This window comes from Strix aluco, chromosome 1, assembly GCF_031877795.1.
Source record: "Strix aluco isolate bStrAlu1 chromosome 1, bStrAlu1.hap1, whole genome shotgun sequence".
Lineage (NCBI taxonomy): Eukaryota > Metazoa > Chordata > Aves > Strigiformes > Strigidae > Strix > Strix aluco.
The window spans coordinates 51,293,882-51,311,283 of record NC_133931.1 but is presented as its reverse complement, the minus strand read 5'-3'; the positions used below and the strand labels follow the sequence as shown (position 1 = coordinate 51,311,283).

At 41.9% G+C, this 17,402-nt stretch overlaps 2 protein-coding genes across 6 annotated transcripts in view; both read left to right on the top strand.

The window, feature by feature from the left end:
• TTC39C (tetratricopeptide repeat domain 39C) overlaps positions 1 to 5,002 on the top strand; it is a 43,034-nt gene extending 38,032 nt beyond the window's left edge. For all 3 annotated transcript variants that reach the window (XM_074820641.1, XM_074820646.1, XM_074820652.1), the window contains 2 exons: positions 1,258 to 1,296; positions 1,957 to 5,002. In XM_074820641.1, the coding sequence (XP_074676742.1) occupies positions 1,258 to 1,296; positions 1,957 to 2,046 (129 nt within the window). In that variant the 3' untranslated portion in view covers positions 2,047 to 5,002. The remainder of the gene's footprint in view (positions 1 to 1,257; positions 1,297 to 1,956) is intronic.
• Positions 5,003 to 5,144: 142 nt separating this feature from the next.
• CABYR (calcium binding tyrosine phosphorylation regulated) lies at positions 5,145 to 16,941 on the top strand. 3 transcript variants are annotated; one of them, XM_074820677.1, is made up of 5 exons: positions 5,145 to 9,950; positions 10,038 to 10,091; positions 13,418 to 14,332; positions 15,403 to 15,930; positions 16,353 to 16,941. In XM_074820677.1, the coding sequence occupies exons 1-5, from the start codon at positions 9,803 to 9,805 to the stop codon at positions 16,355 to 16,357; spliced, it is 1,650 nt and encodes a 549-aa protein (XP_074676778.1). In that variant the 5' UTR covers positions 5,145 to 9,802; the 3' UTR covers positions 16,358 to 16,941. The 3 variants fall into 3 exon arrangements, with proteins under 3 accessions (XP_074676778.1, XP_074676768.1, XP_074676785.1); XM_074820667.1 differs by lacking the exon at positions 16,353 to 16,941 and having other exon boundaries at positions 5,145 to 7,844; positions 9,769 to 9,950; positions 15,403 to 16,346; XM_074820684.1 differs by lacking the exons at positions 10,038 to 10,091; positions 16,353 to 16,941 and having other exon boundaries at positions 9,934 to 9,981; positions 15,403 to 16,346.
• Positions 16,942 to 17,402: the final 461 nt, after the last annotated feature.

Below are 17,402 nucleotides of genomic sequence, written 5' to 3'. Positions count from 1 at the left end.
TCCTGCTGGCTTTTTTTGCATGTTCATATTTAAATTTGATCCTGTCGAGTGCCTTTTAAAAAAAAAAAATGAATGTTTTGAGAATGTGGAAGCACTCCTACCTGCTTTACATGTAGTGTTTGCACACAGTAACCAAACATGCTTCATGCTGGGTGTTTGAGGACTGGACAAGCCTTGGCTTGTAGCTGTACTGAGAAGCTATGGAAGTGCTTAGTATATGAAGGACAAGCAGGAAACTCCCTCTTGTGGCACTCAGACTGTTAGGAGGTAAATGATGTGTGACTTCAGTAAAGTGGGATGGGGAAAAGCAAGAGCTAGAATTAGAGGTGAGCGGATGCTGTTTATAGAAAATTCCATTTACTAGCTGAGGTGTCATGAGAGAGCTCTGTGATGATTAAGAAAGAGAAGAGAATGGGATTTTATAAATCGCACTTACCTGAGAAGTAAAGACCTGAGCAACAGATATAGATATGAATATGCATGTTAGTATAAAAAGCATGCTGTTATTAAATTTACTTTACTTTGAAATTGTTCATAAGTACATGTTTGACTTATCACGTCATCTGAATAATCTTTGTTATTTTAAACTTGGTTCTAATCAAGTTCTTTTAGATTTTAATATGGTTACATCAAGAAGTTTACAGAATTTTTTGTAGATGTTTTAGACACTGAATGTAATTTAACCAATATAAATACATATGTTCTTACTCATATATTTGAATAAGAAAACATTTTTTCTGTCTACTTAGCAGGTAGTTGATTATTTATTTGTAAGGCTTAAAATAAAAATGGACTATAGGATAAGAAATAAAACATGAGCTTTTCAGTAGCAAATATTAATCTGAAAATATGTGTATTTTTCCTTAAGGGTTTGAGATTTCTGAAACTTTCAATGCTTAAATCCCAGTAACTTGTCCTGACTTAAACTTGGTTAAAAAACAAAAATTACTCTATTGATCAATTAGTCATTTATCCGTACCTTCATTTGTTTCCCTGCACATTGTAGCTCACCATCATCATCAGCAACTTGCATTTAAAGCTGTAATTTCTCCTTTTCTGTAGAAGACTAGAAATATGTACTGCATTTCTTGGATGCCTCATTTGTATTTCTAGTTTCCTAATCTGAGAGGTTTTTGTCTGCTTGGTACTTTGTTTTTCAAGAGAGAGACTCCCTTCTGGACTGACCAGGCCATATACTTAAGATATTTTCTGTAACATTTGCAATGTATTTCTAATACAATGTTTGTCTTTTTGTAGACTGTACCGAGAGGCAAAACCTTACTTCTCCAAGCCAAGGTAAAAACTTGGTAAAACACTTTCAAATTTATCTTTCTGAGATGAAGTAATTTGAGAAGTGGTGTTTTGGGGGGTTTGGGGCCAGGAGGGTGTCAGTGTCCCTTACCTATGATCTGTATATTACCTATAATCTACAACATTATCATGTAGATCTACGTTAATGTATATGACACACATTTATGTATGTTATGTAGGTGTGTATTTCTAGGTCAGTCATAGGTCAGAGCCCACGTTAGTGACCTCTTCTGGAGTGCTAGAACCTTGCCAAGTTTTTCAACTAAGATTTGGCTACAGAAAGTTTGAAAATGACAACTCTCCACTCCTTTGTTCCAACTGGTTCCTGCCTTGAGCAGGTTGGGATATTCTAGAGCTGTTGGACTTACAGAAATTCCTAGGTGCTGTTCCAACTACATGGGATCCAAACAGCATGTTGGAAACGGAAGCTTTCTGCTCTCTTCACCAACTTGGAATTTCTGTAATAATTCTGTTACTTTGGGTAATGAGGGGATATTGCAACATGCAGCCTCCAGTTTGTCTCTTTTCTCTGGTCTGTTTTGTAACATGACTTCTTAAGTGTTGGTAGTAAAATTATCTTCATGTCATAAAGTGGAGGAGGCTAATAGTTTTATGCTTTTTTTTTTTTTTCCCTCTTCTCTCCAGGAGGAATTTACTGGCTATGACTTTGAGAACAGATTGCACGTCCGCATACACGCAGCCTTAGCCTCTCTAAGGGAAGTAGTTCCACAGTGACGGACAGGAAGTCTTGTTATCCTTTCCCACAGTTTCTGCACTTTAAGATGAAGCAGAAGAAAAAGCTGTTGGGAAGACCAGCTTTTCTTCTGAAAACCACGTGTGCCAGAGACACTTTCCTAGTATGGTCAGAGTTGGCATGGCTTAGGAAAACATTACAATTTTAACTAAAAGTAAATCAACCAGGAAGAAGGTTAAGTGACCTTGTGTTTTTAACTCTTCGGTTTTTATTTTGTTTAAACCAAGCTGAACACAATTGCTTGTAACTCTGTGGGTGAGCTTAAACAAGCACACGTGATTTACTTCAACAATATTGGCAGGTGTGATTTTTACCTTTTAAAATAGATCTAGATCTAAAATATGCCAAGAGGAGCACTTCTGTCTTGATTAGAATAATACAATAAGAGTAATTGGTGTAAATGTTGAAGTTCGGAACGGTTAGAACACTTTTTTTTTTTTCTTCAAGCACTAGCCAATACACAGGAGGAGGAAAACTGTTCAGCCACAAAAAGAAGATCTTACTAAATTTTAATGACTTATGTCAGTGACTTCATGATGACTAACGTGTGAATTTTAAACTTCACATTCCCTTTCATTCTTCATTCCTCCCCTTCCAACCCACCTCATACTTGTGATATAAATTATGTCAATATTTAGAATCTCTGCTTCTGGTACATTCCAGCCAAACACTTACTTTGTTTGACATGCAGTTCCAGTGTGGGCAGTTCTTATTTCTGCTCTTAATATTCTGAATATTATGCTAAAATACATAGCCAGATACAGTAATTTTATGTATTTTTCATTCATGCTGCTGAATCTTTATAGCAGTGACCTTTAAAGGTATTGAAAAAAACAACCAAACAAGATAAAACCAAAAATCTAACTTTGGTAGTTATACCAATACTACGATACCCTAAGTCTCTATATGGTATTCCAAACCTGTGGTGTTAAGATACTGAAATACCTCAGAGAGCTTAAAACTTTTATCATGACCGTATAATTTTTAGTACTTGGCCATCTGTGTGCTCATCTGTAGCTTTTTACTTTTGTCTTGTACTATGTAGTATCTCCTCATGTCTTATATTCAGTTAATACCTTATTCTAGGAAGGTACATATTTTTTTAAAGAATCTTATGAATGGAAATCTGACCAGAAAGTTAGTAGAATTGTGTTACTTTGCAAAGCTAAGAAAACTGGATATCCTTGGAAATCGTTATCCAAAAGCCTTATCTTTACTTTGGTCAGGTTGCCTTAAACAGTTCCTTAGCTTAAACTTTTTTTTCCCTTACCTTTTTGTAGAGTATGTTGCCAAAGTTTTAGATGTTGCCCACACCTAACCTTCATTGATTTGCTTTTGAGGTTGCATCTAAAGCAAGACTGATATGGAGGAGAAAAGTAATATCGTATTTGGTAGGACAAATGAAACAGTTGAGACACTTTTATTTCTCTCTAGAAATACACAGTTCCTGCAATGAAGGGCATTCCTAGAGCAGTTAAACACTTCTGTTGCAGTCCCTGAAGGAGCGGAGAGGCTCTTAACTCTTAAAGTGGTTTTATTTTTCTATAATCTAGGAGTGTTACAGATAGTATGCTGGGGTTTTTTTTAATTCAGCTTTGACAGTAATATTGAGTCATAAATCAGTGTTCAACCTTATTTGGTCAGTCCAAATAAGTATTGACTAGAAAACGATATATTGTGTATATATAGTGACTACTTAAAATTCAAATAATGTTTTTAAAAATGGGCTTTAACATACTTGAAATCTTATTTTGTCCTATCTGACTTTTAATGTTTTGCAATCGGAGACACAGTCCATTCTGGGTAAATAACTAGAAACAATATGGTTACTGACAAAATTCCTTTTAAATACACTGCTTAAATGCAATGTGAGACTAGGCTGTTCAGAACACAAAAGCACCTGCATGCGATTTGTGTTGGGATATCTAGGGTCTACATACTTGGAGGTAGCCAAGCAAATTGTAGTAAACTTACTAAAAGGCTTGTTGTTCTCATCAGGCAAGGAGTGGGTGTGGAAAGACACTATATATTCATATAACAGTTTAGCTCTGTGCAAATTGCAGCTTTTCTGTGGATTTAGTGATTCATCACTGAAATAGAACTACCTGTTTCTGTATTAATTTTTTTTTCCTCCCCTCATAGGAGAATCTCCTACATTGTAAATGTCAAAATTATTTTTTATGTTAGATTGTGCCTGTGATGAGAAAAATTTCAACGGTATTTTGTGTAAACTGATAAGTTTTTATACTTTGGAACTCGGAGGCATGGTCTAATAGCAATAATGGAATATGCAGCTTGCTAGTTAATATGTTAAGACTATCTTTACTGGGTCAGGTATTTTTGTTGATGTTGATGCAGTTTTTATCTCAGTATGACTCATTTCAAATAACTAGAATTTTTAGATGTCACAAAGTGGCATATTTATTGTGGTGTACTGTAAATGTTGTTAATTTACAGAACTTGCACTTTTCTATTTCTGAGTAAAATTAAAAGAAATGTGGACATGAGTTTTCTTCCCTTGCTCCTCAAATTTGTCTTTTAATTGATGGCCTCCTGAACAAGATGATACCGAGTATTGGCAAAACTTCTGGGATGTCAAGTGACTCTGTAACAAAGTTTTCTAGTCAGCAATTACCTCAGACTTTGTTCTTCCAGTATAATTATAGTCTCCTGGTTTAGAAAGTGAGTTACATGTGTCATGTTGAGATCAACCGTAGAGTGAACAAGGTTTAAGATGCGTTTTTAAGACGTCAAGTTTACTTGTTCTTCATTAAAGAACCACACACAATTGTATTTGTTGTATTCCTACACCTTGGAAAATGTTTCTAATTTACTCTAAAGCAAGCACTTTAATTTCTTCTCTCTGACTTTGAATGCTTGTTTCATATTCTAGTTATGCTTTATTCTTAAATAAAATTCCCCAAATGTCGTATTGAATTGCTTTTCAGTTTGCCACAGTCTGTCTTTCCAACAATTGATCATACTTGTGTTTAAAAATCGCTCTGTAACTGAAGTTTGCACAGACCAAGTGTTAGGGGTTGGTATAGGGCTATACGCAGTGTTAGGAGGGTGCTGATCGAACCTGCCAGGGGAGTGGAAGCAGGGTAGCCTAGGACACTCTAATTCCCTTTCCAGTCATCGTTATGAAGTACTAATGGTGGTAGCAATCACTTTCATGAAAAATGATGCAATCCCAAACAAGTATTTTTAAAGCTGACGTTAAGAAGTAAATTTTTACTTATCTGTCTTCTCAGGCAGTCCGTCAGCCAGTGGCCTCTGCCCAGCACACCCGTCCTTGGCTCAGCAGGGGCTCTGTGGGCAGCCTAGGACACGTGGTAGACTCCGCTCAGATTTCAGAGTAAGAAGTACAGGTATATTGACTCTGATCCTTCATCCTCAAGGAACTGTATGGCAAATTATTTTATATAAATTAGGACTTCAGAAAAAAAGGCAGGGTGGAATTTTTTTCTGCTAGTTACGGTTTGAGCAGAACAATACTGTCTTCTGATGTTTTGAGGTGAGCTAGAAAAAACTGCTTCAGAAACTGCTTTTATCTGGAAAAGCTGATTTACAGAAGATGGGAATATACAGGCACATTCCTGTTCTGGTTTGTTTTGACCAAAGAACAATAAAAATACAGTATATCTATAGAGACACTCTAAGTATGAGAACCTGCTCTTTCTACACCAAGTTATCTGCATATACGTGTATATATATACACACAATACTCTTAATTTCATACAAGAACTTTCATAAATTAGCTGGTGTACGAGATGCACTGGAAAAAAGATTGGGTTCTTTTACAAATCTTCACTTTGTCACAATGTTGCAAATCTGTATTTTCCCTGAACTTCAACACTTGTTCAGTTAAAGAGTTACAAAAGTGTACCAGTGTTAGGTAATGGCAAAAGGTGATATTCCCACTCCCCACACCACCCGTTTCTTCCAAGACAGTAAGAAACTCAAGACAGGCTTTCCAGAGTTAAAAACTGAATTATTTCTATTTTGACCACTTTTTTTATGTATGTTTGGACCCCAAAACTGGGTTCAACATAGGCGACCAGAGTAGGTGCATATTAGAGTTGCATATTGCCTCCCTGCATCTGCTCAGAATCTCTTTGCTTTATTACCCAAGGTTTTCACGACTTATTTAGCCCCTGTGTTACAACCACCAGTGTGTTTTAGCCAGGGGGAGTTCATGGTTGGTTGTGTTACCCGTAATTTCTTCATTGCTGCTTTTTCCAAAATGCTGTTTCTCTTTTGATGTGACTTCTTCCAAGATGGTGTTCTGATCAAGTCATCTGTTAGGACCAGCCACTCCTGCTGAGCTTCGGTGGTGTTCAGGCATTTTTTGGCAAGTTGCGCTTACCTGTAGGAGATGCCCGGAAGGGCTCCCAGGTGAAGAGGTTAAGAGAAAAGAAAAAAAGCTTGTTTGAGCTGAATGTTTGGAAGAGAGGGATTGTCAGACTTCACCAAGCAAACTCATTTATGTAACAATTGCCTCCCAGTCTTTCACTAGATGGGACATAGGCTTCTCCCCACTTGTAGCAAAGGGCCCAATGAAGGAGGTGACAAAAGAGTCAGAGATATGCATAAAAGATACCTTAACACTGGTATTTTGTACCTTTGGTAGGAAGAGCACAAGGGTTTGCATGGAGATCTTTGTACATGAATTCAACCCCCCACTTAGAATTCTACTGAAGTCTCTGGTGGGTAGAAACACAAAGATGGTGCTTGCAAAAAATGCAAGTCCTCTTCAGCCTATTTAGCTGAAGCTTTGAAAGAGATTGCCAGTTAAAAACCACAAAAAACACACCCCATGTGCCCCCAACCAGTGTGATTCATTAACCTGTTGTGAGCTATCTAACGAAGAGTTAATGAATGATGATCCTTCTTTAGTGGAAAAATAAGGTGTATCTGGGACCTTGGTTTGCTGAACTTCTGTCCATCTGTCAAGACTTTAATTGGAAGCTATTACTTCTGCAGGTGGGGCAAAGGATGGTAGGACAAGGTAATTACCTTCAGTTGGGCAAACTGCTGTTAGGCTGGCAGGCTCTTCAGCTTGGGGCCAAAGGGCAACGTGTTTTAGGCGTAGCTGGTACACTTCGTACGATGGATTTACTCTAGATGGCTCCCAGTAACAGCGTTCAAATTCCAGCACAGTGAATTAGTTTCCAGAGATGTTTTTCCTGTAGCTGCCCTTAAGTTTCAGACAGACACACTTTTACGTTAGGGGCTGAAGCCTTTTTTAAGTATTTAAGGAGGTTTATGCTTCTGTTACCTCTGATAATAAATTTTTCTGTGGTTTATGACGTCTGTACTTAAAACATCTTTGAAGCTTTTGCTGTGCAGAACTTTAGAAACCTAGAATTTTGAAACTTTTCAGAAGAAGCAAATTTAGAAGTTATGTTCTGATCCGTATTCACTGAGGATGGTTTCAAAGTAACCACAACTGCCTTTGCACCCAGACACGTTTAACACCTTTCTGAAGTCCTGTTGCTTCCGTATGTTCTCCATACAGAAATCTAGACTTCAGATTACTATCCTGACTCCAGAAATTATAAGTTTTCTAGTTCTCATATATATTCTTGAAGTATATCTTATTCTTTCTGCGGGAAAGCTATTCTTCCTAATTTCATAAGTCATAGCATATTCATATATAACTTTTTTAATATTATGGTCTGTGTTGTCACTCACCAGGACTGATGAGCTATTGTGAAAAGTTTTCTTCATGGGAAATTACTTTCTAAGGAGTCTTTTATGGAAGAAGCATTTTGTGGTGAGTTTACCATTAATATACACTTTCCAGCGACCTAACTTGAAAGTCATATAATATTCTGTTAATTTAGAATGACCTATTATGAATATATTACTCAAAGGAAGCTATTGTAGGTAGTCTAAACGCTTTAGCAGCAGTGACACTTAAGTCTTAAATCTTCAGCGCTGCTGGAATTCCCCTCAGGTTTTTGTGGAGATGCAAATGTCCAGGAATGCAAGAGCAGGTAGGTAGACGATGGTTTGGTGAAGACTGATCTGTAGCATTGTTGGTAGATAAAAGTTTTCATCTCTCAGCAGACTCCTGATCATGGCTTGACTTGATCCTCAGAAACACAGTTAGTGGTACCCTTGAAAATACAGAGCTCTACAGTTACCTTTTTTGGGCTTGTTTTATTGGAACAGAAAATGATCTTGTGTGTCTCCACTGAAAATGTGTACTGGAAAGCAAATGCTATCCCTGGGGCTGTTGAGGTTTGTTTCAGGTTTTGCCCTCACAGTCACAGGTTTCTGCAGTATAAATGGAGCTGTATTAAGGAATAATCTTGTTCCTCTTTGGGAGTGGCTGCCGTGGCTGAGGCAGTTACGGTCCTCAGCCATTTGCTCTGAGCTCCTGCCAGATGTTCACAGAGAACATCGCTTCTCGGGTGCTATATTTTGCCGTCTGTTACATGGGTTTAAATCCCTTGGGTGTTGTATGTCACCTATCTTAAAAAGCCAGGCTGTGAACCGGGGGAGGGGTCTGTGCACCCACCCGCTCTACCACGGCTGGCAGAGGGGTGGGAGGGATGTTGCGGTGTTGGATTGTGTGAAATCATAACCTGAGGCTGAGACCAAAGTTACATTCTTTCTGTGCCGGGAAGAAACGTTTCGGGTTTGACTACCTGCTGCTGCTGGTGAGGAAAATGTTTTTCGGCAAAGACGAAGCACTTCCTCAGAGGGATTCTGCCTGCGCTGTGGGTTCAGCAGGTTACACGCTTGAAGGCAAGTCAGCAGCAGAAAGCAGGAGCGGGTTTCGCAGTAGCGTGGAAAGGGAGAAAAGGCAGCGAATCACCGGGTGTGAGTGTTGCAGGCACTCGTTTCCCCCATGCCCTGTGGCAGGCAGCACCCGTGGGTGCTCAGCCTCACCACCCTTACGCTGCTTGTCCTGAGCAATGGCAGCCACAACACCGTACTTGGGTCTTAAAATATATTATTAAAAGTATTTATAAATAGAGTCATGTCCATTAAATGCACTTGTTCTTGTGCGACAATGGGAATCGAGGTGTTTATTGTGGAAGGAAAGCCCTCACTGATAAGCAGCAGCATCAGCTGGCTGCGGAGTGCTCTGGCTGCTCAAGGGGAAATTTTAATTATGTATTTTGCCTTCCACTCTTTCCCATAATCCTTTTTGACCAACAAACAGTAATGTCGCAGCACTGGAGCTCAGACACCGGTGGCTGTGAACCTCAGCACCACCGCAGATGACGCAAGGGCACTGTGACATCACGGCCTCCTGGCTGGGTGTGGTGGCCCCAGCAGGAGGCCAGGAGCATGAGAGAGCAAGTACTGGAGGGGATGGAGGAGGAGGGGGGAGGAAATGACCTGTAAACTCTTTGCTTGAACATGAATGGCTGTTGTGGCTCATTGCGGGTACTTTAGTAGGCTTTATCTTTAAAAAAGGGAATTCAGGGCATGGGTTTGAATTCACACGTTATGGTTGCCTAGTTGGGTGGCCCCCTGATGTGCCTCCTGCTGCCTAAAGGTGCAGAGGGGGAGTAAAGGATTTGGTCATTGCAAGTGGTAAATACCCCCCCTTTAAGTTAAAGGAGTGTGCAGGAAGGGGTATAGGAGGGTTACTGATGACATGGCAAGGGGTGAGCCATCGGTGTTGGACACATCACACTGGGGTGGGGTAGATGCTCAGCCAAGGCATTCTGTTTGTACAGATGGGAAACCGTAAGCCGACTTGACTGGGTGAAGATGCAGTCTTCAAAGATCAGCCTGATTGTTCCATACGGCCTCCAGACCCTTCTTGAGGGGGTGAGCCGGGCTGTCATAGAAGACAACCCAGACAACATTGCTGAGTTTTTTGCTCTCTATTTCCAAGATCTCGTCACCTTTCAAAAAGGTTTGTTCCTACCAGTGCTTCGTCTGAAGAGGTGAGCTACTTGGGAGTGCTCTCCTACTCCAGCTTAATTTCTATTTCTATTTTCAGGGCATCCAAATCTAGATCTAATAGAACTGGTTGAAAAGTTTGAGCTCATGAGAGGTAAGATTGTTGCTGTTTGTTCTTTTAAGATATTTTGAGACAATGTTCCAACGCAAATGGGTGCAAATAGTTTTCACTTACGGGATGCATCCTGTCCGTATCTAGTCATGTGAAAGAGGCACATAGGCACTGGGCTGTTGAAAAGGCAGGCATGTTCAGAAAGCACTTGCTTCTATTTAATGTGGGAAGAATTAGTCCCCCGGGATGTTGTACTTTCCCCTCGAGTGTAGAGGAGAGCCTGGATGCCTTTGGTTATTTTAATTTTAAGACATTGCAGTGCAATTTATCACCCCTAAGCAGATAGCGACTTTACGCTTACCTATTCTTTGCAAATAGATATTGTATCTCCTTGTTTATAAAAAGATGTTTTAGTTTTCTGGGATGCTGATTCCTTTGGGAAGTGCTGGGAGCTTTCAGCTGCTTCCTGGGTTTGGCTGTAAGGGCTGGAATACATGGTGCCTCCTGAAGGTTATGTGGGAGCACTGATATGGGTGCACTGTCTAGCCCACAGCCTGTTTGTATCTGCCCCACTGGTTTGGGTCTCCATCGTCTGGTTACTGTAAGTGTCAGCAGCTTCCAATATCCCCTTTGTTCAAAAAGGCCACCTAAGTTAGGTTCTAAGTAACCCTGGAACTAGCCAGCACTTTGAGACAGCCTTCATCTATGGATTGAGAGCTATACACTAAGATAATTACAGCAAGGATAGAAGCCCCAGCTATGAATAGAAAGTGCTACTATCTTATTCCTAGCTTATCATCTCCTCTAAAAAAGCTAACCTTCAGCACTTGAAGCAGTTTTCTTCTTGTAAAAATGACTGGTGGATGTTGCATTGCAACTTAAAGTATCACCAAAGGTTGAATTTTGGTGCATTTGCAAATGTTGTGTTAATGATACCACACAGCAATTTTTGCATAATCATAGAATGGTTTGAGTTGGAAAGGACCTTTAAAGATCATCTAGTCTAAGCCCCCTGCCCTGGGCAGGAACATCTTTCACTAGATCAGGTTGTTGAAAGCCCCGTCCAACCTGACCTTGAACACTTCCAGGGAGGTGGCAGCCACAACTTCTCTGGGCAACCTGTTCCCGTGCCTCACCACCCTCATTGTAAAAAAGAAATCCTGATATCTAATCTAAATCTATCCTCTTTCAGTTTAAAACTCTTGCCCTTTGTCCTGTCAGTGCAGGCATTGGTAAAAAGTCTTTATCTTTCTTAAAGCCCCCTTTAAGTATTGAAAGGACACAATAATGTCTCCCTGGAGCCTTCTCTTCATGCTGAACAGCCCCAACTCTCTCAGCCTTTCCTCATAGGAGAGGTGCTCCAGCCCTCTGATCAATTCTGTGGCCTCCTCTGGACCCGCTCGAGTAGGTCCATGTCTTTCCCGTACTGTGGACCCCAGAGCTGGATGCAGTACTCCAGGTGGGGTCTCACAAGAGCAGAGTAGAGGGACAGAATCACCACACTTCATGAGGTTTACATGGGCCCGCTCCTCAAGCCTGTCCAGGTTCCTCTGGATAGCATCAGCTGTACCACTCAGCTTGGTGTCATCCGTAAACTTGCTGAGGGTGCACTCAGTCCAGCTCTGTCGTTGCTGAAGATACTAAACAATATTAGTCCCAGTATGGACCCTTGAGGGGTACCACTCATTGCTGATTTCCACTTGGACATTGAGCCGTTGACTGTAACTCTTTGGATGCAGCCATCCAGCCAATTCCTTATCCAACAATCCATCCATCAAATCCATCTCTCTCCAGTTTAGCTGCCAGAATGTTGTGGGGGACTGTATCGAAGGCCTTACAGAAGTCCAAGTAGATGACATCAGTAACTTCCCTTGTCTGCTGATGCAGTCACTCCATCATAGAAGGCCATTAGATTAGTCAGGCACAATTTGCCCTTGGTGAAGCTGTGCTGGCTGTCTTTAATCACCTCTCTGTCTTCCACATGTTTTGACATATTTTCCAGGAGCATCTGTACCGTGATCTTATGAGGCACAGAGGTGAGACTGAGTGGTCAGTAGTTCCCAGAGTTCTCCTTATTAACTTTTTTAAAAATGGGTGCGATATTCCCTTCTGTCCAGTCACTGGGGACTTTGCTTGACTGCCATGACTTTTCAAGTATGGTGGAGAGCGGCTGCATAATGCAGAAATTTTCTGTCTGAATGCCTGTCAGTGGTTTGCTTATGTGATTGTGAACTGACGCCTGCATGTTCACCGAGCTCCAGTACAGGTCCCCCTCTCTTTCTGTGTGGTCCATCTGCTACTATGTGGTCACATAACTGTGTTATGAAAAGGGATGATCAGAGAGGAATTCCTTAGCAAGCTTGAGCAAGGTTTCCTCTGGAGTCTTCCGCCCACAGGGCCAGCATAGGTTTTGGGACTGGTGGTGCAGCAGCAGGTAGCTCACTGGTTTGCATAGCTGCAAGGGAGCCTTTCTTTTCTGTGGCATTGCGCGATACTGACACTAGATTATAAATTGGGTCTGTGTTGGCTTGGGATGACAGTCAGAATAATGTTTTTTCAGAGAGGATTTAGCTCTGTCATCCTTTGAATTATGTTTCTCTCATAATTTCTGATCTCATCCAGTCATGACTTCAGAAAACAGCTCAGTGCTGAGCAGTGGAGATATATTAGACTCCTCTTCTGCTACTGTGCTGGTTTTACATATTGGCCAACGCTTGCTAATCATGATAGAAACCAGACCTCTTGGCTTGTTGTTTTTTTCCAATGTAGAGGGGTTTTATTAACCATGTGATGGAAGGCTGTTTTGATCCCATGGGTACTTTCTTGTGTTCACCCTTGATAACTAATCTAGGAGCCATTTTTCACTCTGTATCTAAAACTCGTTCATGTCTTACCCTATTCTTCATTTGGATACCTGTCAGTTCAACTAATCAAGATTCTTGAGGAAGCTAAAACGTCACTATCAATGCATCTAAAATAACTTGTATGGATCCAAAGAATTTTGATGTGTTGCAAAGGGGAGCCATGGTCTTCTAACTGCCTTATCTGATGTGCTTAATGTAAAAGGTTTAATTTCTTAACCCATAAGTGTGGGCAGTAGATAAGAATGTAGCCATCACTGCAAGATCAGGAATGCAGTCAAGGCTTCCTGGGTTTTGAAGTGGTACCATTGCTCTCTGAATTTTCTTTCCCCTTATTGATATGCAAGCAGCAAAGCCTCTCCTTACATTACGCCAACTCTGTAACCCAGGAAGTCTCATAAATGTACTTTAGAGCATCTAATTGAGTTGGTGCTGAAATCACTCTTAATTTTATTTAAATGGAAACAGTTCCTCATGTATTGCCATTATGTGCTTTTCACCTTGCAGAAAATAGGAATAAGGGACTGGAAGAGAAGACATCAGAGTACACAGTTACTTTGTTTTCTGGGGAGCCCAGGCGAATGGACAAGTGTACCGACACAGAGGAAGACCAGCTCCTTGAAGAACCTGATGTTCAATATAGCTCCAGAGTAACTCAACACCCATCAACTGCCAGTTCCATTGCAGGAAGCAGTTCCCCTCCTGGATCTGATGGAGCTTCATCCCCTGAGGGACCTGAACTGGTGTACGTCCCTGCTGAGCTTGCTGCCCACGTGCTAGGTAACAGTGATTCTTTATATTCTGTGAGGAATGTGGCAACCAGCGTGCAGACTCTTCACGAAGACTCTCAGACTTCAGAGGATGAATTTACACCAGTAGAAGGTGCTGCTGAAGATGCTTCTGCTGTCCCAGCAGCTGAGGCTTCTGTAGAGGCTGTCAGGTCACAATCAGGAGTGTGGAGTCAGTGCTCCATAGCTGGAGAACTGGGGCCCTCAGACAGCCAAGCTGATGTCTCAACAAATGATGTTAACCAAGCTTTCTCCATCCCCTTGTGGGAAGAACCATCACCATCAGCCCTTTCACCACCACCATCACCTGCTCCTAAAGATCCACTGCAGGCTGTGCCTTCCTGCAAGGAAAGTGAGGTTACCTCAACCACTGAGGCTGTGTCACTGTGGTGGGATGATGAGCTGATTACGGATGCAGAGGTTCCATCTTATGTAGAGCAGTTTCCACAGAAAATAATAATTCCCTTCATAGACCAAACAGCTTATCTGTTAAAGATTGAGCAGCCTTTAAATGCAGTCCAGAGCTCAAGTGATACAATATTATGTCCATCGGCTGATGATTTCGTGTGCCATCTTGAGAGAATGGAATCTACAGCACAAGTGGAATCAGCTGAGCAAGTTTATATCTTGTCAGGTAAGAAAGTTTGGGTCTTTGTGTCATCTTCCTGTTTCAGCTTCAGGCTCTACAGCTTCATCAGTGGTCACTAAATGGAAAAGCACTTATGTCAGTGCAATGCAGGGCAGAGATGACTTCTAAGAAACTACGGTACCGACACTGTCTGCTTGGCCTCAGTGCACAAGTATTAGATCTCCCTGCCACCTGTTCCAAGAGATGGGGCTGGCTCTGGGCAGGACTCCTGCGCTCCTGTGGGCAAATACGCAGATAAGAGTGATGGGAAAGTGCCCACTGATGCCAAATGGTCTTGCTCAAAAACACGCTGTATTTTCTGAATCAGGTGTTGGAGGCCTAAGATGTGCTACATGTGCCCTGTTGCTGAAGAGATGTGACCAGCTGGAGCCCTACTTTTGATTCTCCTCCCCTGAAAGATCTCATATTCCAGCACTGACCTAGGAGGTTTTCCATTTAGGAAAAAAATGGTGGTGGTTGCCTCTGCTGTCTTGAGCTTAGTTTCTGCAGCTGGGCTGAGTGGGCTAAGCACTGGTCATCGGTTTCACAAACAGGGAGAGAGCTCATCTTTCTTGGTGAAGCCCTCACCAGCATCTCTTCCCTGTGGTGACATGCGCCCAGCTCCTCCCTTGCCCAGCTGGAGAAACCCTCCAGGGTGGAGGTCCCCTGCCGAGTCTCCCTGGTACTGCAAATCTGTGCAAGCCCTGTCCCAGGCCCCAGGAGGAGTAGAACAGCTGTGAGGTCTGGGCAGCACATGTTGTAGAGGAGAGCTGAGCTTAGGCAGTTGTTTTAAAAAAAATCTCAAACTTCTAGAGAAGTTTGGCAAATTTCAGTTTCAGAAATAGCAGATAAATGCTTACCCAGAAGAGCCTCTGCTCTGACCATGAACAGTTTTACTTTTTCTAGGCTGCAGGTGTTTGTCAGCCACATACCAAACAGCATTTGCTATCCCAGCTCTCCTCTCTAACACGCTTGCCTTTGCCAAGTGTAGGTGTGTTTGGAGTAGACATAAGGCTTTACAATATGACTGGAATGCAAAACTCCTGATACCAGCACTCTTATTTTTATTTTTGTAGCCATGGCATCGAGTGAAGCGGGACAGCTACAACCACATTCTAATGTGTGGACCCTCTATTGCCTAACTGACTTGAGACAAGGTCAAAAATCACCACCATCCTTTCCTCCTGCTGGAGCTGGTGGTCCTTATTACCAGGCAACCCTCAGTCCTTCCAGGGGGGAAGATCAACAGTGGAGTCAGTTGTCACAAGTATCTGCTCCAATTTATGTGATGCAAGAAGGAAGCAAGAGGGAAAATGCTCCACCTTTCATTTTAGTGGGCTCTAATATTCAGAACACACATGACTGGAAACCTCTTCCTAGCCACACTGTCTTTGCACAGCGAGATGCAGGTGCTAGGCGGAGATTCGTTACAGTCCCAGTTGCCAGGCCAGCTGCTGAGGAAATGGATGTGGCAAGCTGCAATTCTCAGTCTGCAGAGGAAACTGGGGCTAAGCCACGCACAGCCCATGTTCTCTCAGTTGCCATCCCTCTGGATGACGTGATGTCTGCAAAGAAAGGCTCAGCAGCTGGTGATAAGCGCACAGGTATAAATGCTCTTGCAGGACACATCACTGTTACACCAGGCCCCATTCCCAGAGCAGGGTCCTGAAGAAGGAAGCTTGCTTCTTGCACAGGTCTTGCATAGGGAGAGGCTACTAAAAGCTTAATTTAACCCTTTTCAAAATACAATAGGGTTTAAGACCAGTGGTTAAATACTTGTTATAACAACAGACCCAATGCCACCTTCTGCTTGCTCCACTTTGCAATTAGTACTAGTCTTGCTCTGGGTAACCAACTTTTTAATCTCACATTTATACCCACCTTTATGTCTGCAGTCTGAACTTTTAGCATTCGTGTAATGCTCAGAATGTGGCAAAGTACCCTCACCTTAGAGTGCATTTAGGTAGCAATTGAAGTAGTTCTTGCTGCACACTTTCTACTGAGTTAATGTTATTTTTTCAAACAGGTTGAGAAAAGAGGCTGTGTGGACTTCCGAAAAGAGTTCAGGAGAAATGGAATTTACATTGTAATAAATCAAATAATGCAAATGCTTCAAAAAAGCCAACAATTTGAACTGCATTCCCATGCATTCTGTAATTTCCTAAGACAGCACATAATCCTGAATATTAACTTTGTGTGAATTATGACCACTGAGACATCTGCTGCAGCTATTTCACTGAAGATGAAACAGCTTCTTCAGTGTACAAACATGGTGTATGTGTAAGCCCCAGGGATACGAACAGGTGACATACAGAGCCAAAGTTAGGTCAGTGTAACCAGGTGTAGTCTCTGCTGCTGGGGTTATACTCCAGGAAGGAACCGTGTACAAATGCCAGGAGCAAGAGGACAGTCACACTTTCAACTACAGGAAGGAATTATTCTCACACATGGTCGAATTCATTCAAACTACAGCTTTATTGAGGAGGACAGCTGAGGTTATGCTTTAAGGAAGGGGTTAAGAAAAATTACCTTTATTTTGCTTTAGAGGTTTCACAACTACAGGTATGGTCACTTAAATATGCCAGACTCTTGAAGTATGAATAGGTCTAGAAAAATAAATAAATCTGTTCTTAGGAAACAGAAGTTGCTCAAAACAAAAAACGTTGATGTTGTGTAGAGGTTTCCCCCTCTTGGAGCTAGGTGAGCAGGCAGGAACTAAAGGCTTTGTTTTTCCTAGCACTGAGTGTTCAATGCTGTGGGACCTGCTGAAGCACTGACCCAACAGCTAGACTGTTTCTACGCATCTCTGAATCCCACTTGGAGTTGCACAGGAGTTATGACAGACTTCAAGAAACGCTGGCCAGAGTAGAGGCTTGAGGGCAGAGATGAGGCTTTCCAGAGACAGTGCAGGTATTCAATTCCTGCATCTACCAGCCACTGTGAGAACTGGGCCCTCCCATGGAAGGCTGCCAAAGAAAAGGCTCTCCCTCATCTATGCAAATATGTCTCAGGTCACTACCTGGGTAACTGTAGTAGTGCACAGAATAAGAATAGCCATCTCACTGCCTTATTCAGA

What these genes read in the sequence shown, in the direction of transcription:
- CABYR (XM_074820667.1), top strand. Translation starts at nt 9,803, where the DNA reads ATGCAGTCTTCAAAGATCAGCCTGATTGTTCCATACGGCCTCCAGACC. An exon ending in AAAGTTTGAGCTCATGAGAG is followed by an intron (nt 10,092 to 13,417) that starts GTAAGATTGTTG and finishes TTCACCTTGCAG; the next exon opens with AAAATAGGAATAAGGGACTG. An exon ending in GCAAGTTTATATCTTGTCAG is followed by an intron (nt 14,333 to 15,402) that starts GTAAGAAAGTTT and finishes TTATTTTTGTAG; the next exon opens with CCATGGCATCGAGTGAAGCG.